Below are 21665 nucleotides of genomic sequence, written 5' to 3'. Positions count from 1 at the left end.
CGTGAACTTCTAAATAAATATATTCATGAGTTTACGAATCAAATATGGTTAAGCTCAAGCTTGACTCCATAATATTTTTATACTTGAAATAATGCTCGACCACTCGAGCTCGGCTCGTTAACTTAATCAAACAAACTCGGATGAATTTTTTTTCGAACCAAGATCCGAATAGCTCGTGAGTTGCTTAGCTCGTTTACACTCCTAAATTTGATTAGTTAGTATAAATATATACTTAGGTAATTAATAAATATGTAGACCCTAAATTTGATTAGTTAGAATAAATATATATTTAGGTAATTAATAAATATATGACAAATAAGGAAGTTGAAAATTTAATTAGCAACGATAAAAGAATTTAATATAAGATCCGACTGTTGTTTTAAATTATTATGAGATTAAAATTAAAATTCATCTAAAATATAAAATAAATTCCAACTCCAAAGAATTCTATGGATTATAAAACTAGTAATAAATTCTAGATATTTAATTTTAGTTTTAAAATATATATTATTGCATTTTTTTTAATAGAAGAAACCCTTGCTTTAAATTTAAATTTCTGTTTTTTTGTCTTTCATTTTATGGAAATTATTCAATTGAATCAAATAAAATTGTTCGAATTGACCGGTATAAACAACAATTTCGACGCTCTATTTATGAGCGGCTTTCCTCCCAATTGAAAACCACCTCCACCGCCGCCGACGACGACGGCGGCGGCGATGGGTTTCCCCTCCGTCTGCTACGCCGTCATCCTCCCGCTCCCCGTCGCGATCGTCCTTTTCCTGCTCGAACGCCTCAAGCTCGCCGTCTCCGCCGCGCTCTTCTTCCTTGGCCTCGCCTCATGGCCCCCTTCCTCCTCCATCGCCGACAGCCTCAACCCGTTCGGGCACTCCGTCCACCTCAGCGACTCCCTCATTTCCCCCGCCGTCGTCAAGTGCCGCCTCCCCGTCGTTCGCTTCTCCGCTCTCCGATCCACCGCCGCGCCACCCTGTGCCGTCTGCCTCGCCGCGCTCGAGCCCTGCGACGAGGTCCGGCAGCTCGGGAACTGCGCCCACCTCTTCCACAAGGCCTGCATCGACAAGTGGGTCGACGTCGGACAGATCACCTGCCCTCTCTGCCGCGCCCTTCTCCTTCCCGGGCCGCACCAGCATCTACCGGAGGAGGTTAGCCCTGGACATCACTCAATCGGCTAGGGTTTCTAACTGTTCTCTGCTTGTAATACAAAAGTTCGTCCTTCTTCAATAAATACCTATCGATTGAATGCATCAATAACCCTAATGGAGATTTGGTCACAAGTCGACCAACAGATCACATGATCTTAAATCATCACTAGAAACGATCATTGATCTAAAAATCCAACCTTTGCCCTGAGAAAACAAAGCAAACAAGCTGAATAATATGATCTCAAAACAACTTGAACATCTGTAAGTTGCCTGTTTGATCAAATGCGTGTTCAGCTTCTCTTGAAAGTGAAGAAGAAGCTACCTTTTTCTTCAGACTATAAGGAAAGAAATTAATTGCTTATAGACTAAAGGAAAGAAACTAATTGCTTATTTGAATCTAATGACAAATGTTCAGATATAGACTAATTTGTTAATTCTATTGCTGGTGGATCACAATCAGGATTGCTTCTTGTCTTGTCCTTACGGATGTTAGGTAGAATGGTATGGACTAAGGAATGCTTACGACCCAAGTAAACTTTAGCCCCAAAAGTCTAAGAAAAGTGTCAAATGATACAAACTCTTTCTTGATCAATCATCATTAGGATCTCATTCTAATTTGATGCATTATTAACTTTGACATGATGAACACTTGGGCTAGAAACAAGTAAGGTGTCAAGAATGCTATGATGGTGATTATGAAAAGCTTGTGGGGAGATGAGTTGAAACTGAACAGTAGCTTTCTTATATGGAAAACAATTCAGTGATGGATCCTAAAGCTTGAGAAGTTGGACAAAGTGGCACGGGATTTCACTTTTGTACCTGCCTTTACTGGTTGAACAAGTAAATGAGGAAGGCATCTTTTAGGAAAATAATAAATACTTGTCTCATGAATACAGAAATCATCCTAAATCATCTTTTAAATAGATATTTATTCAAATTAAGATAATTATTAAGGTTCTCTTGTACCATATTTCTATTTAAAGTTAGAATTATGACCCTCAAATTAATGTAAACTATTAGTTTACAGGCTGAACATGGCAACATTTCATATTATTTACAAGTCAAAAATTTGAATTTATACGAAATTAAAATGTCAAAGACGTAAAAGTGACCATTACCAATGTTTCACCTCAATAACTTACAAATCAATTTTTTTTAAAGCAAAGAATTCTAACTTTGCACAAAATTCAATTGTGGGGTGTCTTATTTACACTTTTTAAATGGAAGGAAATTAAAATATCTATTTTTAATTCCCAAAAATAATAAAAACATTTTATGTTATTCTTTACCATACTAATCACCTTGCATGATTAAAACCCTAAACCTATACAAAATCAAAGTGCTAAAGACTCCTTAACTTTGAAATTAGAAAATAAATTGCTGATTAATTTACAATTTAATTTATTTTCAAAGAATTTAATTTTCGAGTGTAATATAAGGGTCGTGATTTGATAAAATCCTCTTGTCATTTATTTAAATAACATTGTCATTGATTATTTTTATGCCAATTTATCTAGAACATTGTCTCAGTCCAAAAATTAATGAATTTTTAAGCCCAACACAGGCCCAATGCCCTATCACTACCCCTTCAAATCATCTAAAACTTTATAGAATATTAATTTGTACTTTAGCCCCATGGTGGAGACAAGGATGAGAGCATGAGACAAAAGAGTGAGTCTTCAATGTTCCCACATCATTTCGATGAAATAATTAATTAGACATAACAATAATTTAAGTTGGGTATTAGGCTCTTTGTCTCCCTCCCATGTAGGGATGACAATGGGACAGAGACCGATTCAGAAATGAAGATAATATTTCATATCTATCCTGAACTCATTCCATCTCGAAAAAAATCTCCAAATCCATCTCCATCCGCAAATAAATCGAAAATCCTCATTTCCATATCAAATTCTCTTCGTAAGACCATCCGAGTTGGTATGTGGTGGGATGTTTGTCACATGAAATCACGGGATCGAAACTCAAGTTAGTCGGAGCGTAAATCTCCAATCCCTGTGCAACTCACCCCACCTGTCACATGCTCTTCTCCACCTCCCAAGGCAACCGCGGCCACCGTCACCACCACTTGCCAGCACCAATAGCGGGGCCCTGTAGACCAGGGGACCCACAGCAGATAATGTGAATTTTTACAATTAAAACAAAGGCTTTTAGCCCGGGAATAACTTAGAGGTCATTTGTAGCTCGGGCGGACTATAAATTCTGACTCCGCCCTTAGCCGCCACCATCAATTGGGCGAAGAAATTGATGAAACATGGCTCACCATTAAGTAGCCTTGAAGAGTGAAGTGGCATAGCTGATGTTAGGTGTTAACAAAACTTCAATTAAATCCAAATAATCAACTTCAATTAAATCGAAATAACGATTTATTCAAAAAAAAAATAAATTCAATTTTAGAAAAAAACACTATTTGGATTAAATCACTTCAATTTTCAATTTTTTAACTTCAAAAATCGATTTTTTTTTAATTTTTATTAAATTGAATAAATTTTAAAAAAAAACAATTAAAAATAATCTGATATCAATTTGATTTATTTGATTTTAATGACAAAAAATAATCAACTGATAAAAAAATTAATTTATATAATTTTGAATAATTAAAATTGCTAATCGAACTGAATGCTCAACCTTAGCTATCTCAGTAATTATATTTTACTATGTTTCGATTATATTTTATTGTGTGTTTGGTGTTTCATTACATTTCGTCTCCTTCCACCTCATCTTCTCCGTAAGTTCATTGTAGATAGACACACCATCATAACAAACATCCTCACCTCCTTTCCCTGCCAGAAAGCCTCACTCAGCCCTTCATCTCCACAAGAAATTTATTTCCCCATTATCATAATAAACAATAGAAAGAAATTTATTTCCTTGATTCTCTTTCTTTCATTTGATTCCCTTCCCTTTCTTTTTCATTAACACAACAAGTAAACACAGAAGAAGATGACTGAATAAAAAAATTAGGGTTGTACCTTTTTTTTTATTTAATTGAGTCACATGAATTTCTGCCCTCTTGCCTCCAACTTTGATAGCACGAGGACTATGCCCAGGAAAGTCTAGTGCTGCATCTGTGATATTCAATTCAAAGGTGGAAAGATTTTTTTTTAAAAAAAGGATCTTTTTTATCATAAGAGAAAAAAAAATGATGTGAAACATGTACTATAGAAGGAACAACTTTAGGCAAGATGCTGACACATCTTTGTCTTGGATTAATCTCATCTAAACATCATACTTTATTGAATACTTTATCACTTCATCCTCTATATAAAATTGAAAGGCCACAAAACATGGATCATAATAGTATTCTCCAACAATCTCAACTACAAGCAATCTTTTTTTCTTAATCTAACAACTAGGATGCCCAAATTAAATTAAGAATTCAATGAGACTTTAAACAAAGCACAAAATGGTATATGGAAAAAAAAAAATCTAAATTTTATTCTACATGAAAATTTCGATCCAGTTCAACAATTCAAACTGAATGAGCACTCCAATGAATAACTCCTTGACAGCCTTTACCAAGGAATCTTATCCTAGCAACAAAGAGAGTTCACTGAAGAGAAGATACAATGATGGTGTTTTGATATGAGGTTGCAGCAAGGGAAGGGCAGTGAGCTAAGAGAACAAATCTTGTCTATGTTTTTGAATGCAATCAAATTCCACAACCCTTCTCCATCTCTCCATGTCGAGGCATCCACATCTTTGCTTGTGTGTTGGTGGCCACCAGAAGATAAGGTGATGGTACCGACACATGGTATGTGTGCGCGCGCGCGCATTGTGGCAGAATTAAATGCATTCAGCAGACAAGAGGAGTGTGTGTGTCTCTATCTCTTCTTGCTGAGAAATTGCCATCTTTGATGTGTGATTGAAGTTAATTAATCATTTGTTTGTATATCAACTCAAATTAAAGATGTCTAAATCAGCTTGAACATAGAAGAGAAAGAAATAGGAGTAGATAAGAAAAAAAGTTGCTTTCTAACTTACCGAGATCGGTCGGTGGAGTAAGGACAAAGGATTTGAACTTCGAGATGAAAAGGATCCCTTAAGAAGACCACCTGTTCAGGATGCTTGTATGCTTTGAAGGCGATTATGACATCGATACAGCCTGGTCGATGCCAATCGACAATGGCATCCAACATAGAGCATTTTGGCAATGTTGTAACCCTGAAAAACAAGTCTGGTATTTGCTCAACAATTTCTAATAATTCTTCCTTTTACTGAGAACTGAATTAACTGACTTGTGGAAATCTGAAGGTCATGATGATAATATGTTGCACTACCAAACAACTTTTTTCAGCTAATGAGTCAAATGCACAGCAATAAATCATGCTTCCCTCCACAGGGTCCATCACATGCCATTCTTCTGGTCTTTCTACACAAAGAGATGGGGACGGAATTGGCCACACCTCCACCTTCATCCATGTTCAAAATTGTGCCCAACTCAACCACCACTTCTCCAGACACAGACACCGTTACATAGAGCAAAAAGCCAAAAAAAAAAAGTGACCCCCCAAAATCCTTATTAGCTGTGAGATTCTCTCAGGCATTTCCTCAAGCATTTACCAGTCACATCCCCCTTCCTATAAAATCCCTCGGGCATTTGCACAAACACATTGTACCTTCCTGTCTTATAAATTCTCTGCGGCATTTCCTCAAACAATTGAAGCTATTCTTCTGATAAACAATTTGTTGTTCTCGTGCGTAGGATTCTGTCAGGCATTTAGACGAACACTTCCAGTTGCTGAGTTGCAGGCTACCTTATCGACAATTCTTTCAGGGGATTCATCGAACACTTGTCACGCACTCTTGCCATGGGCTTCCCCACCGGCTATCCCGAGCTCCCTAAGCTGCTCCTCCACCTGCTGTTCCTATTGGGCCACCTGCGGAAGCTCCTCAACTGGATCTCCCGCTGCCTCGGCCTCTCGGAGTCCGACGCCGACCTGCACCAGGCGGCGGGCATCTGCTTACTCCTCCCTGTGGTACCGGCGGAGCTGATCCAGGAGGTCTCCCCAGCGACCCGGTTCGGGGACCTGGCGGGAGGCGAGAGCTGCTGCTGCGCGGTGTGCCTGTCCGAGTTCGAGCCCGCGGACGAGGTCAGGCGGATGAGCGACTGCCGCCACGTCTTCCACCGCCACTGCGTCGACCGGTGGCTCGAGCACGGGCAGAGCACCTGCCCCCTTTGCCGCGCCCCGCTGTTCCCACCCGAACCGCCCGCCGCCGACGACGACGACGAAGACTCCCCCTGCTCCCTCCCGCTGCCGCTAGGGTTGCCCTCGCCCTAGAAACCTCGGGTGGCGAAGCGATTCCTGAGACGCACTCGGTCATGCCTGCTCTTTTCTGGAGGAGAGGAGCGATGGAGATGGATTGAAATTGGGGATTTTGGTTATGGAGATCGAGGGAGGAGTCAGCTATCAGATCGTCGATCGAGGGGGGATCAGTTTCAATGTCTGGTCGAATCATTGAATCCTACGCCCAGTTTCTTCTCCGGACTTACCAGCAAAAATTTTTATTGCTGAATGTTTGTGAACTCCAAAATATTCTGAAACAAAGCTTTTTTTTTTTTTGCCCCCTCTTTCAGAATAAACAGAGCTTGTTTTAGAAAGAATTTATAACTCATGTTAGAATGTGTTAGGTTTGATGAATTTGTTATGAAATCTTAATTTTCATTATTTTTTTAATGCATGTGTCATGATCCGATTAATCTGGAAGGTAAGTGACCTTTTCCTTATCTGCCACTGGATAGATCCGAAAGAGCTCGCGATGATAGGTCGATAGCCAACGTCCACATTTACATCCTTTTTCCTTCAGTTAAGAGTCTGCTCACGCCTCAGGTGAGTCTTGAAGATCTATAAATTCACTGCACCATGTCCAAGGGAGTGCTGAAATTGAGAGATAAGATTCATGGCTTATGCACTTTGATTCATGTCCAAATTGAGAGATAGATACACGCGTGATCTAGCATTTTAAGGGGTTTGGACAATACTCAACTACTTTATCGAGCAACCAACATGGTTAGCGCACGGGAAGATGTTGCCTCTTCAACCTCATCCGAATCTTATATTCAACACAATGTGCCACATGCTACACGTAACCTTAGTAGTGAATGTCATCAATAGTCTCCCATTCATTGAAGCATTGAAGGTCCGAGACCTCGAAGAGCAAGTGTTCTAGCAATCAAACTAGAGCTAGGGTACAATGCCAAGGGTTGGCCTTGTGGTCATCATGAAGGTAGAAATTTCATAGAAAACAGGAATACAGTTGTTCTACCAATTTTCTTGTGGCGTTATGATCTGCAGAAGTAAAATTCTCTCATCTGAAACAATAATAATTTTGCAAGAGGAACTTCTACATGGTCTCTGTTCTAGCAGCATTCGAAATAACCCTAGTCCCAAAGAAGAAAGATCTAAACAAAAATATTTCAGATCAAGAACTCAGCTTCATGTTCTTAAGCATGCTGTTAAGAAGAGGCAGCTTCTTAGGAGCCCTGTACTTGTAGTCACGCAGCAGGGCTTCTGCCGCCAGAGATGGTAGATCAGAGCTCTCTTTCTCTTCCTTGCTCCGGCCTTTCGTAAGCTGGCTGATGGCAGCACTACACTGGACCAATTTGGGCATGTAATGTCAGTGATTCCGATTGTCGCAGGGAAGCTATGAGTTATCAAGGATGTCTTACCAAGCATATGCCATATAGAGCTCGAGTGTTCTTTCCTCCACTTAGGGTGATGGTAGACGCATAGTACTTTTTGGCTGTCAAGAGATTTTCCAGGCCTCCCATTGTGTAAAGTACCTGTTCAATGAAGGCAGTGAGGAGAAACCGCTTGAAGGGAAAGGTATGATATTTCAAAGCCATTGTGAATTGAGAAAAAGAAATTAGATCATCGATATCTAACCTTGCTTGAGTTGCCAATTTGCAAATTTATTTAATCTAGAATCAAAGAGAAAACACAAGGTATCATTCTAAGTCTACTCGATATAGTGCCACATGGACGGTGGGAAACTTGGATTTCTTGTCCAAGCTTACATCCGTGATGTTCCATGGAAATCAGAGATCCCATGGTTCTAACTATTGTCCTGAAATTGATATCTTGGATCTCAATTAAACAAAATTCTAGTACTTATGCTTGCGCATAGAATAAGATTAGGCTCGCTAAGTCAACCTTTCAAATATATTTTAGTTATTGTCTCTATAGTTTTCTTTGTTGCTCATTTGGTTTTCACTGAACTGAAAAATTTAATGCTACTTATCAGACATGGTAGTTGAATCTCAAGATTGACTGCTTAACCTTAAAAATCTGGTAGATAGATTGTACAGAATTTAGAAGGCATCAATCAATGAGATGACTAGGGCTGAAAAACAGATAAGTAATTTTGCATCCCATCAAAACAAGAGAACTAACACAAATAACTATAAGTCCAGCCATTGGTCTCAAATTTAAACAAGTTTAAAAAATTCACACAAACTCCCTTCACTGGATTACATTTTCGCTTGTCTGACAATCTCCTTTACATAAGACTTGAACATCTCACCAAGGCCCAAGTTCCAACTCATGGCCTATTGTCTCTACTCAACCGCATAAGAGGCACAATTAAATGGACGTTTATCCATCAAAAGTTGCCATTTTCAATGAGCACCTACTATGTCTCCACTGCTATCAAGTATATATATCCCGATTTGGGTAACCTCCCCTTACTTCCGAGACTTGACCAAGTGACCTCTAAGTCACACGGTAACAACTTTACCGTTGCACCAAGGCTCTCCTTCTATAGCAACTCCTCAAAATAATAAAACAAAAACTATCGACCTGTTAAGCACAAAATACTTCAAAAGTAGCAGTGTCCATTAAAGTAATATAAACCCTCTACATTATCACACAGAAATCAAGTGGAACTTTACTATGGTGTCCGTTTTAAATCAAAAAAATACCAAGAACAGCAAGATTATAAACCCAGAATATTCAATGCATTGTGATTCATCTGTTCATGAAAGAACAGAAATTAAACAACATGAATCAATTTCCAAGATACTAGTTGAAGGCTACTTGCCTCTGCATAAGCTAGATGATATAGAGAAACTGTTGGTTGAGACAATAGCAGCTCCTCATAACAAAAGGCTGCTTGCTTATACCTAATCGAGGAGGGAGTTACAAATATATAAATAAGCAGTAAATTTTGTTAAATGGTATTACAAGAATGACAATCAAGATGCCTCACATTTGTAGAGACACATAGATCTCAGCAAGTTCTCTCCAAGCATCATGATCTGACATAAATCTGATACAATTTCAAACAATTTGCAATGTGTTAGTAACAAAAAAATTCTACTGTAATGTAATGGAACAGATTCCTATAGTAATGGATAAATTCCCACATTTCTAAGTATTTGTTGAGAAAATCAACAGCAACTTTCAAATCTCCTTGTGCTTTTGCAATAGCAACCTTTCTCTTGTAGATTATCTGCACAATATAGGTATAAGACTTGCAATTCATTGTTCAAGAAATTCATAACAAAGTCATGACTTCTAAAGAACAAACAAATAATAAAGAAAAACAAGTAATTTTGGGGAATAACAGAGTTGCATCCAATTCCACAACTTCATAGTATCGTCATCTAACTCTAATCTAACATATGCTAACAACTCAAGCTAATAAGAATTTAACATCTGGACTTATAACCAAGTGTTTTCCATTCAAAACTCTGAATAAAACAAGAGGAGATTCAGAGATTGAGATTTGAGGCAGCACCTGATCAAGTGGGTTGTCTTCTAGAAGGCGTGCATATACTTTTTCTGCTTCAGCCCATGAATTTTCGGCCTCAAGCAGCATCCCCTCTAATCTTCCTGAGAATTTTTGCAAAAAAAAAGATAACTACTGAATGTGATAAAATTAACATTTTGCCGGTCCAAAAATCACAATACACTAAATATTGATAATAAATCACAAAAGATTTTGCATCCTCTGTGTCTTGTTTATGGAATACTATAAATTCTTTCTATTGTGTACCTATGAATTTGCTCAAGTGATATGATTTTGCAACAAGGCATTTCACAAGAGCAAACCAATGACATTCAATTGGCATTGCAAAAAGCAGGGTAGAGGTAATGGTTGAAGAATTTGAGGATCTATACTTAAGAACCTAAGATATGGTAACCCTACCTCCAGTCAACATGCTATTGACAAGAAAACAAAATGGACCCTGATTTAAGAGTTAAGACCACATGCAACCCAAAGGATGCTCAATTGCAGTACTTTGCAGGTTGGATCATGCCTCATTGCGGCAAAAGGTGATAACCGTCACCCCGAGGACCCCTCCAAGACCGCCCCAAGCACATTCGAAGGGAGTAAACCACGGGGAGTCATTCGGCTAGGCGAGGGGGCCGCCTAGCACGAGGTAAACCCCACGATTCGAACCTGAGACCTATTATGGCAACTAGTCACCCGAGTACCAACTTGGCTATGCTCGTGGGGGTGATTGGATCATGCCTCATCGTTGCATAGAAGGTTGGCTTAGCATAACCAATGAGACACAAATATTTGAAACTTCACGGCCTACTGTGCTGAATCTTTTAGATATCCTAGGGGATCAATTGAGGACCAAGAACCCCAAAATTTTGTCATAGGCTTAGCAACTTAATAAGGTTTTGATTACCTTGTTGACACCAATAAAAATAATATAGTTGCTTATTCATTTTAGTAGATGCATAACTGTTAGGTATTATGTATATTAATATTTATGAAAAACATACAATACGAATTAGAAAAACTCACCAACTCTTAGGCTTCCAGGGAATTCCTTAGAGAGAACTGCAACACAATCCTGCAAAAAAGGATAATAAGTAATTTATAGGAACTACATTCCAAGGTAAAGTTGTGATAGCTTTAACTGCAAGAAGGTTAAATGTTGAAAAATTAAAAAGAGATTGATGGAAACATGGTTTTTTTTACCCACCAATCACTCATAATTAATAACCATTAAATGCTTCTCAGACTTTCTGAAAAAAGAACTTGCAATAAAAACTTGACTCTCAGAAGGTACTTTGAGAGAAACAAAGATAATAGTCCAAGCGGCAAGCCGACAAGCATTTGTTTAATTATTCTAACAGTTAGCGCTAGTTTTCCTCATGCAAAATTTTTCATGAAAACTTGAGAGATTGAACATAACTTTTTTATGCACAATAAAAAAGGAAAAATAACACAGATTCATATACCAAGTGTAAATGGGGTCAAGTGGTTAATTTAAAAAATATTCCAAATTAATCATATAAAAGGCACATATAAAGGTGAAGGTACAAACACAAAACAAAGCTTCAAAGTACATGACACGCAAGATCATGTGTTTCTGCAAAGTACACCATGAACTATAGCTCAGTGATAAAACAACCTTCAAGGAAGGAATTAAAATTTAATTAAATTATGGGCCAAGATAAAGGATGTGCACACTCTGCGAGAAGCTATGTGTGTATGCAATCATGTGTTGCTGGTAAGTGCATCACACAACTATTGTTTAGAGGAAGTAAAAATACCTGCAAGGAAGCAAAATACAATTGGATACATAGGTAGAGATAGAAGATTTGTGTGTTAAATAAATTAATAAAATACAAATAACTATGTAGGTTGAGATAAAGGATGTGCGTGTACAAAATCATGTGGTGCTGGAAAATATATCACATAATCTGAAAGCAAGTTAAATAAACTTCAAGGAAGTAAAATATAATTAAATGCTGGTTCAGCTAGAAATGTGTATGTGGATGCACATGTGGAGAGGGAGGGAGAGAGAGAGAGAGAATACCTTTGCAACATTGTGTTGCTGGCAATCAAAAGCAGCAAAGGCTACCTGCTCATAAAGAGTCCATTCTGTATTAAAAGAGAAACTGTAAATATTTTTTTCATCCACTATTCAGGTCGACTTTTCAGCATATGTGAATTTACATATGTTTGCATTGGAAACCACAGAAAAAAGGCACCATGTATAATAGTTTGAGAAGGATCGACCTTCAAAACCTATAACTTATTTCAGCAATAATATGATTAAGAAACTCATCCATGAATCATGAGGTTTTTGACATAGTTAATAACCAATTGTCAAGCTGTAATGTGACCCTAAACTGTTTCTTATCCAAATTGACACTAGCCTTGGCAGTTGAATGTGAAAGGTAAAGCTCAAAAAATTCCAGGTATCTAAAATAAGCTGGAATTGGTGTGGCTTTCCAAAGAGCTTAACAGAATATAAGATAGATGTAACCAATCTCAAACAGGATCCCAAATAGTCGAGACACTTTAGTTGTTATAATTGAATTATCATGACGTAAGTTCTCTTCATAATTCTCCAGTTAGTTATGTTTATATGCTAAATCATTTGATATCAAAAGTCAAAACAAACAAGAGAGTGACAAACTGAAATAGGAAGAAAACTTGCAACTCACTTTGGATTGTGTTGTTTCATAGAAGCAACACCATGATCCAAACCACACAGCAATATTATAATTTGTCAACCAAATTTAGTGGCAGTGAAGCCAAAAAAAAGCCTAGATATCCTCCACAATTATATCTCCAGTTGAAGATAGATTGTCAGAGAACATCCAGTGAAAGAAAGAACTACATATAACCTAATTCATGCCCAATACATGTGCCAACTAATCTACAAGTCAACTGTGGACTAGACGTTCTCATCAGAACTCAACTTAAAGCACACATGAATTATATGGTGGATACCTCAAGTTATAGTCTACAATCTGCCAGAAATGCTGGCTATTTGTGACAGCAGGTCATCAACTTAAACATTCAACCTCACTGTTCTAACCATTTGTTGAATGTTTTTTCTGTGTCTAATGGAGAAAAGAATATGCAAAATTCCAATCTAATAAGTTAGTAGTTCCATTAAAATAACATAAAGTATCATTGTGACATAAACCTGAATATCAGTAGGCTTTGTAGCTCAGCTCTTTATTTTATTGCCCAACCAACAGAAAAGTTTAGTTCCAGGAATTTACAACCTATCTAACTGCTTAAGCTGTCTGGTACGAGGTGAACTACACTGAAACAGGCACATCAATGCTACCAAAAAGTACAGCGTTTCATAGTTCCACACGAGATAGATATCAACAGAAGACTACCTATCTGATTTGATAGGAATAAATTTTCAGCTGACAAACTTTTGGCACGTGAACTGGAGTCCACAAACTGATTGGATCTACTAGCACAAATTCGAGAAAAACATTTTCCATGGCAGGGTGAGATTTTCATTCTCTTAATCGAATACCCTACTACTTTCCCCACAACAATGTCGTCCACACACCAAAACAAAAACGCATATAGCCAAAGGGGTACGTGTATTCAGGCTTCAAAAGACCGGATGTAGGCATCTCATATAGCCAAAGGGGTAGGTGTATTCAGGCTTCAAAAGACCGGATGCAGGCATCTCATCTTACAGCCCTACGATCTATGGAAGCTCGGAAGCGATATCCAATAATTATAAAGAAAACACCAACAAATTAGATCAACTAACGGGACAGACCTTCTCCTCCGAGATTAGATCGGGCCTTGGGGTCGTTCAGGATGGCGAGGCCGTGCTTTAGGACCTTGTCGGATCGCCGGGGTTTGAGCTTGCGGACAAGACAGAGGTATTCCCACGCCCCTCCGCCTCCGTTCTCCACCTGGATCTCGAGCCGATCCAACCGAGCCGCCTCCTCCGCCCCCACCATCGCCGGCGAAGTCCGCGCGCACAGAGAGGGGGACAAAAAAATCGAGAACCGCCGGCTCTGCCGGCTCTGGACTCTGATCGATAGACCAACAAAAAGAAACCCACGTACGACTTAACGGGTGATAACGCAAGGCGGACCCGGCCCGCAAGGGTATGATTTCGTGTATATTTATTTTGCACCCTAATTCATTTATCGAATAAATATAACATTAAAAAGCAATTTTTAAAATATTTATTCTATCAAGTATATCTAAAAACTATTATTTCTGGCTCATAAAAATTCTTTGTTCATTGAAATTTGTGGATTTAAACTCAATTTAAAAAAAAACGCTTGGAATTCAAAATTTATCAGAACAACCCTTAAAAGTTTTCAAACTTGTGCCATTCCCATTTGGTTCCACAACGATTGACATGGAAAATATTTCACCCGACAAAATCTAATTTAATTAGAGTTTGAAATACATCATATAATAATAAAATTCAATTATTTAATATAATAGTAAATGTACGCATTTCGATGTTAATATTGTATAAGATGATCTATTTCTAAAAGGATTAGATATTAGTAGACAACTAAAATAATATTTCAAGAACTCACATGCCATTTATCTAAATAAAACTTTAAGTTGGCCTACAAATATGATCATCAATCATCTCAATATAAATAAGTTCCTCTGCAGGTCTTACTCTCACTTTATATAATGCACATATATAATTCCTTCTCAACCGGCCTGATCAGGTAAGACACAACTCCATGAATAAATTTGTGAACAAATTCTACCGCAAAAACAAATATCTATAATCTATGTAGTCGAGAGTGATATTTCCTCTTATTCATCGTAATTTTTACTCTTCATCTTGCTATGAAATCGTCGGTGAAAAATATTCGAGGTGAGTTGGTCATCTTTTGTCATATGCAGTGGTGGATCCAGGAATTCAATCATGGAGGGGCGGCCACGATCTGAGCACGACGAATCTTTTTTGAACAGATAATAACTTCTATGTAATTAAAAAATACTTTTTAAATAACTTGTATACAGGAGAAAAAAGGTACAATATTATGAAAAGAAACTCATACAATAATATTAAAATATTAAAACAGTCTACTAACGAATACGTGACAATTGCATTCTTCGAAACACTATATTTTGAAAACGCAGTAAAATTGGCTCATTGTCGACAGTATTAAAAACATCTTTCTTAATATAGACTATCAAACTATCATTCATCCATTCATCTTCAATCCTGTTTCACAAATCTATTTTGGCAATATTCATTGCCGAAAACACTCTTTCAACGATTGCAGTAGCAACTGGAAGAAGTAAGGCTAGCTCAATCATCCGATAAACCAAAAGAAACACACGGTTCTTCATTATTTCAATCATTTTCTTTGCAAGAGCTCCCAAATCTGAAATGACTTCAAACCGTTCATCTGATCTGATGTCATTAATATATGTTTCAAGCTCTTGTTCAACCAACATACGCTCATTCCAAAAAAAATTATTCTCATAAAAATGAGTCAGATGCACTAACTTCTGTACATCAAATTTAGAGAACGAGTTCCTAGGATCAAGGCATGACATAAAAATCAACAAATTTGTAGTTGTTTCAGAGAAATGACTATCCATCTCTTGTAGAATAATATCGATAACCTACAATTTAAAAATCAAACAACAAAAGTAAAAATTAATAAATATGTTACTGTTTAAAAGAATTTAATTGACGGTAAACAAAAAAAGAATTATGAAGTTACCTCACAAAAGATTTCAACGTGGTAGTAGTGATAAAAATTAACATTTTTTCCATCTCTCTTCAAACAACTACGGTTGTTGATGCTATCTGCCATATTAATTATTTCAATGGAATGAGTGTTACAATTTCTTCACATCCTCAAGTAAAATATCTCATCCAGAATCTCTCAACTTTTGCAATTTGCATTTCACATTATTAATCAAACGCATCACATTCACAATATTTTGATCTTTCTCTTGTAGAACGGTTGACAAATGATTTGTGATTGCCAATATACATTTCATCAATAGTAGAATAAACACAAATTCATACCTCTCCATTCTTTCAACCAAAGTTCTACTTAAACCCTTAGAAGAACGATCACCATCATCAATCAAATTTTGAAGAACTTCTATAACAGATGGTCATATTTGTTCAATACGACATAAAGTTGAATGATGAGACCCCCATAGTGTATCTCCAGGTCTAGCTAGACTAGTTTCTTGGTTTAGTCCTCTACCAGAACTAATCTCTCCTCTTTCAAGAAGTTTAACTTTTTTATCATGTTCAAGTTGTCGAAGTTTGTCGGCCCTTTTGCAAGATGATGCAGATGTGTTCACAATCGAACCAACAATCCACATGAAATCACAAACATATTGATTTGCTTGAGCAACAGTTGCAACCACTAGTTGGAGTTGATGAGCCAATGAACATACAATGCATATGGATTTTCTTTCATTATCAGTGACTTTAAGCCATTAAATTCTCCCGATATATTTGAAGCATCATCATATCCTTGACCCCTCAATCTTGCCACTGACAAACCATACTTAGCAAATAAAGAGTCGATTGCCTCCTTTAAACAAGCAGCTGTAGTTGTTGCAACATGAACTACAGCCATAAATCGTTCAATCACCTCTCCATGTTTGTTCACATATCTAATAACAACTGTCATCTGCTCTTTCACTGAATAGCCACGAGCCTCATCAAGTAGTAAAGTGAACCACCTATCTCCAAGATCAGCTAGAATAGCATTTGTAGTCTCAACTGCACAAGCATTCACCAATTGCTTTTGAATTTTTGGGGCAATCATTTGATTATTTCTAGGTGCATTCATTCCAACAACTACCGCAACTTCTGGACACTCTGAGCTATATCATTTGAGCAATTCTAAAAAAATTTCTCTATTGGATGATGTCGAAAACTCATCATGTCCCCGAAAAGGCAATCCTCGTAACAACAAAAATTGAATTACTTTTAAAATGGAAGTCAAGCGTTTGCGATAAGCAACTTCAAGCTCATGTTTCCTCGATGAAAATGAATACTCCACACTTTGTCTTTGATTCTTGAAACCCTCAAACTGTATTCTTGCCTCATTGTGCGCACTACCAACTCCACCTACATGCTCATTGAATTTTTCAATTGCTTTTTTCCAATTTATGAAACCAGATCTCGTAAACACATCATCTCCTCCAAACCCTAGATTACTAGGTCTAAAAAGATAGCATCAGAAACAAAAGGCTACATCCTTTGAAACACTATACTCCAACCAATCACGGTCTTTAAACCAAACATCTCTGAAACATCTATTGTCTTTAGCCATTTTTTTTCTTGAAAAATTATGGCCTCGAGGTTGACAATGGCTCATAGCAACATATTCTTTTCGAATACGATCTCTAGCACCAACATCATACTCTTCAATCAATTTTCGTAAACCAGGATCAGCAACAATTTCTACTTCACTACTCAGATTTTCAATATTTTCAAATAAAATTTACGGAGGAGGAGGAGGTGGTGGTGGTGGTTGTGGTGCAGGAGTAGACTCTTCATCTGGAACACTAGACGATTCAATTGAACTCCTAGGTCTCTTTACAAAATATTTCAACATTTTCTACAAATTATAATGTATGAGAAAAAAATATCAACATAAAGTAATGTAAACAATTTAACAATAACACAATTAAATTGTTTAACATTATTCATTGACACAATTCTTTAAAAAAAATAAAATTAATTTAGCATAAATTATCAATATTCACAATTACAATTAACTAACGGCTAATAAAAAAACTAATTATATATTCGGAGTTTATAAAAAACTAAATTACAAATTATCCAACCATTAAATATACAAAATCTAAATTTATAATTATACAACAATCAAATATAAAAAGCAACTAAACATTTAAACAATTAAAATTTTAAATTATTAATTGTATCATACATTGTAATCAAGAAATAATCAAACAATTATTAAAAAAAATAAAATAAAATCCACTTACTTGAAGGCTGAAGGCTGAAGAGGGGAGGATGTAGGGCTTTGGCGCTTTCCCGCTTTGATCGGCACTCGGAAGAGAGGAAAAAAAGCCTTTGGGCACAGGATTTTCTGGCTTTGCCGCTTTGGTCAGCGCTCGGCAGAGAGAGCGAAGAAAAAAGGGCAAGATGCCAAGATCACAAGGTTAAAAGTTGTGTGAGCGGCGGAAATAAAAAAACATAGGAGAGATAAATAAAAATATAAAAAATAAACCTTTATATAATTATATATGGAATGAAAACATGTCAATGTGGACACGTGATTGTGTCAATGTGGACACGTGGTTCACAATTAACAAAATGAACTGTTCTTCGTCTCTTCATTTTCTCCGCTTACCGTTCTGTTTTTTCTCCTGCTGCGACTGCAATTTTTTCTTCATCACTGTGAAGAGTTTCTTATCACCCCCGCGCCCCGATTTTTTTTTTTTGTTCCGTTGGCAAGGGGGGCGACCGTTCTGTTTCTTCATCCGCCCCTGGCCATATGAAATTTGTATTTAGTCAAATCAAGTAAGATTAGAGTGCAAATGTTTGCTTTGGAGGGATTAGGTCGAACACCTTTAAAATTAGTCAAATAGCAAACCCCTCCTAGCACAACACCATGGTAAGGGAATCCGATGTCAACCCAAATAGTTACCGTTTGATCCTCTATTGGGGCTCGAGCTGATACCGAATTTGGTGGAATATATGTGTTTAAGTAGCGGCCTCAGTCAAATGAATCCACATGTGAAAAAAAAAACTAGGAGTTTGCCTTCTCACCTTCTCGGACAAGTACTTGGACTATTTTACAAAAATATTTAATTAGCCTTGTTGACTAACTCTGAGAGTGGTTGGTCCGGTCCCATAAAAATTTTTAATCGATCACGAAGCGCGTATGATGGACAACTCGAAAGTCTAGCATCTTTTGATTGTACATCTTATTTGGAGGACTGAGATCAAATTATGAATACTTGAATAACAACTCAGATCTCTTATGTTTTATCATGGTGGCAAAAAATGAATACGTTCGCCCCTAGCGTCTCCGTCAACCCGTCCCACAATCAACACGGAGAAGGTAAATCACGGACGGCTACTAGCCTTTATAATAGTGACTAACACATAAAGGAGATATTTACCTCGGCTTTGTCGAGATTCGAACCCCAGACTTGATGATGATAATATTTTATGTGCTAGCCACTAGTCCCATCCGAAGGGACTTTCTTATACTTTACCATAACCATAAGACTGTAGGGATCAATATTAATATTATACTTTCGTATATACTCAATAGGGGAGGGACGGCTAACCTCTCGCACTAGTCAGACAAATCTTTTGTCCATTTAACAAAAGTGCCTAATTCTACCAAGAAAAAAAAAAGGTAAAGCCAAGTTCCTTTTGCGATTCTCTGCTTTTTCTCCTCCTCAAGTTTTTCCAGAAGTTCCGAGACTGTAACATTGACAAATGGGGCATGATGATCAATCGTCTTTCCCAACGGAACAGGCGACAGATTTTAGGGTTAATTTGTTGGAAGGATTAGGAATAGTATGGATTATATATTTATAAGTTTATATATATATATATATATATATAATTTTTTAAAACTTTCATATTAATAAAATAATATACATTCTATATATAGCAATAATTTTAGTTGAAATTAATTTAATATTAATTAAAACAATTTTAATGTTAATTAATATTATTAATTAAAATTATTCCATCTGAATTGTAATTTTTTTAGTTAAAATTGTTTATAATAAATTTAATTAGATTAAAAAAAATTATAATAAAAAAATATTTTTTTTCAGAATAATTTACTTCTAATGAGATATCCGGGAAGTGCAGCATTTCGAGTGTCCATAGGTGTCACTTCCTCTTTTTTCTTCTCCTCTTCGAGTTTTTTCTGCTTTTTTCTTCTTTTTTTTTCCCGAATTAGAATCATTTGATCTCTTCTGGGTCTCTTATACATTTTAGATGTCTTTTATCTAATAAATTCATCTAAAAAAAATATTATCTAAATTATCTCAATTCCGTATATAAATTTTACTTTTTGTAACATTTTTTTACATATTTAATTGAGTTTTTTTTTATCAAAGTTAGGAAAAAAAACATAATTAAATGCATTGATAAAATAAAAAAATACAAAAAAAAATATAATTTAAGAACAGAATTGAGAAAATTTAGATAATAATTTTTTCGAATAAATTCGCCAGATGAAAGAAATCTAAAATGCATAAGGCACAAAAAAGAATCAGGAATAAAGGACCAAAGAATCCGAACTATAAAGCTAGGTGCTTTTTCATCTGTTCTTCGAATTTTTTTCTTATATGCAATCTCATCCGGCAAGGCTTCCTCTTCTTATTCTCCTTCTTTCCAGACGAAAAGAGATGCGATCATGGAGCTTGGCTTGTTGCTCCGACAGAATGCTCGGGTATCTCGGACCAAAAATGAAACAAACCTAATTATTAGGGTTTGCATGTGGAAGGCTAAATCATTGGTGGGACACTCAAGGGACTCATTTTAAGGATGAGTCGGCTCAAAGTTGATGTTGTATCACTTTCATTAATTCACAGTCTATGCTTGATCTTTGTTAGGTTAGTTGCTCTTTTGGTCAATTGGAAATGAAGAACCTGCACGAAAATAAAATGTTCTAAGTTTGTTTCAGGCTAATCAACTTCCAAGTCTGATATGCATTAAGTTAAGTTTTAAATTATTTTCCAAGTATTAAGATCATAAACTTAATTTGATTGATGAACTTTGAATACAACAAAACAAATATCTAGTAGGTCAACAGTGATATTTTCTCAAATCAAGGCTTCCTATTTCTCAAATCAGAAATTTCAACCTCCATTTTAAGTATGGTTGTTCGCAAGGCTTTCTATTTCTTCGCCTCTACTAAGTTTTTTTCAAAATTTCCGGAACTTTAACTTGGACAAATGGGAGACGATAATTGACTGTTTGGCCAAACCTCCGTATATTTTTCTCTTTGCTTCCAAATCTTTTATGGTATCACGATAGAGTATTCAGATTATAACCCAAATATCCATAATTTGATCCCCAGCTATAATGTATTTGTAAATAAATTTTATCTAAATAGATGACGCAATCAAAGGATATTAGATTTCTAAGCTGGCGTCGCATACGCTTCCTAATTTATTCTAATGATGACTAGAAAATTTTCATAAGTCTAAATCGATCACTAAAAATAATCAATAAGATTAACTGAAATTATTATTATTATTATTTTATTTCCAAATCTTTAATGAATGCTACGATGTCTTCTAAACGTGGAGCGGCGGCTGCTGACCTTTGGTGCTCCATATAATTTTTTTTCTTTAATTCTTAAGATATGGCAGCTGCTGACGGCGAGGCAAGGTTTGAGGAAGAGATTTTAGGGTTGGAAGGATTAGGAATAGAGTGGAGTATTTATAAGTAAAATTTTCTAAGTTAATGTAATTTTGATTAAAGTTTTAAATACGAGTGGGATGGTATTTTTCAATTTTTATTTTTTTTGATATTTTATTAACCTTTCATATTAATAAAATAAATTAAATGATATGCACCCTATAGCAACTAATTGCCCTCTAGTTTTTATTGCCTCCAAATGGGCAAACTTGTTTTTCTTTTCCCCACTAAACTTCGCATTTTCACAACTAAACTTGCATAGTTTTTCCAAGTTTTTTTATTATCTCTGAGGATAGTTGCGTCCGTACTGGTTCAAAGTTACGTTGTTCAGTTCTGAAGCCATTTTAATTTTATCTAAAGAAAACTTTAAG

The 21665-nt window shown here is 36.4% G+C and overlaps 4 protein-coding genes across 4 annotated transcripts; 2 read left to right on the top strand and 2 right to left on the bottom strand.

The window, feature by feature from the left end:
* Positions 1-659: 659 nt before the first annotated feature.
* Positions 660-1262, top strand: LOC121986297 (brassinosteroid-responsive RING protein 1-like). The gene has a single exon (XM_042540174.1). The coding sequence runs from the start codon at positions 717-719 to the stop codon at positions 1188-1190; it is 474 nt and encodes a 157-aa protein (XP_042396108.1). The 5' UTR covers positions 660-716; the 3' UTR covers positions 1191-1262.
* Positions 1263-5017: 3755 nt separating this feature from the next.
* Positions 5018-6853, top strand: LOC121986295 (brassinosteroid-responsive RING protein 1-like). The gene is made up of 2 exons (XM_042540173.1): positions 5018-5790; positions 5881-6853. Exon 2 carries the CDS (start codon positions 5987-5989, stop codon positions 6455-6457), a length of 471 nt encoding a protein of 156 aa, XP_042396107.1. The 5' UTR covers positions 5018-5790; positions 5881-5986; the 3' UTR covers positions 6458-6853.
* A 621-nt stretch (positions 6854-7474) lies between these two features.
* LOC121986294 (ER membrane protein complex subunit 2-like) lies at positions 7475-13970 on the bottom strand. The gene is made up of 9 exons (XM_042540172.1): positions 13684-13970; positions 11959-12023; positions 10938-10986; positions 9915-10009; positions 9541-9626; positions 9384-9443; positions 9216-9297; positions 7846-7959; positions 7475-7769 (listed from the first exon to the last, which is right to left on the bottom strand). Exons 1-9 carry the CDS (start codon positions 13868-13870, stop codon positions 7599-7601), a joined length of 909 nt encoding a protein of 302 aa, XP_042396106.1. The 5' UTR covers positions 13871-13970; the 3' UTR covers positions 7475-7598.
* A 1149-nt stretch (positions 13971-15119) lies between these two features.
* LOC121987121 lies at positions 15120-16717 on the bottom strand. Its single transcript, XM_042541020.1, has 2 exons — positions 16317-16717; positions 15120-15306 (listed from the first exon to the last, which is right to left on the bottom strand). The coding sequence occupies exons 1-2, from the start codon at positions 16715-16717 to the stop codon at positions 15120-15122; spliced, it is 588 nt and encodes a 195-aa protein (XP_042396954.1).
* Positions 16718-21665: the final 4948 nt, after the last annotated feature.

The sequence above is a fragment of the Zingiber officinale genome, chromosome 5B (assembly GCF_018446385.1).
Source record: "Zingiber officinale cultivar Zhangliang chromosome 5B, Zo_v1.1, whole genome shotgun sequence".
Taxonomy (NCBI): Eukaryota; Viridiplantae; Streptophyta; class Magnoliopsida; order Zingiberales; family Zingiberaceae; genus Zingiber; species Zingiber officinale.
The sequence above is the reverse complement of the archived record's forward strand: the minus strand, read 5'-3'. Positions and strand labels throughout refer to the sequence as shown.

What these genes read in the sequence shown, in the direction of transcription:
- LOC121987121 (XM_042541020.1), bottom strand. Translation starts at nt 16,717, where the DNA reads ATGAATGCACCTAGAAATAATCAAATGATTGCCCCAAAAATTCAAAAG. An exon ending in AAAGAAAATCCATATGCATT is followed by an intron (nt 15,307 to 16,316) that starts GTATGTTCATTG and finishes TAATGACATCAG; the next exon opens with ATCAGATGAACGGTTTGAAG.
- LOC121986295 (XM_042540173.1), top strand. Translation starts at nt 5,987, where the DNA reads ATGGGCTTCCCCACCGGCTATCCCGAGCTCCCTAAGCTGCTCCTCCAC.
- LOC121986297 (XM_042540174.1), top strand. Translation starts at nt 717, where the DNA reads ATGGGTTTCCCCTCCGTCTGCTACGCCGTCATCCTCCCGCTCCCCGTC.
- LOC121986294 (XM_042540172.1), bottom strand. Translation starts at nt 13,870, where the DNA reads ATGGTGGGGGCGGAGGAGGCGGCTCGGTTGGATCGGCTCGAGATCCAG. An exon ending in CTCAACAAATACTTAGAAAT is followed by an intron (nt 9,444 to 9,540) that starts GTGGGAATTTAT and finishes AAATTGTATCAG; the next exon opens with ATTTATGTCAGATCATGATG. An exon ending in CTCTATATGGCATATGCTTG is followed by an intron (nt 7,770 to 7,845) that starts GTAAGACATCCT and finishes AAATTGGTCCAG; the next exon opens with TGTAGTGCTGCCATCAGCCA.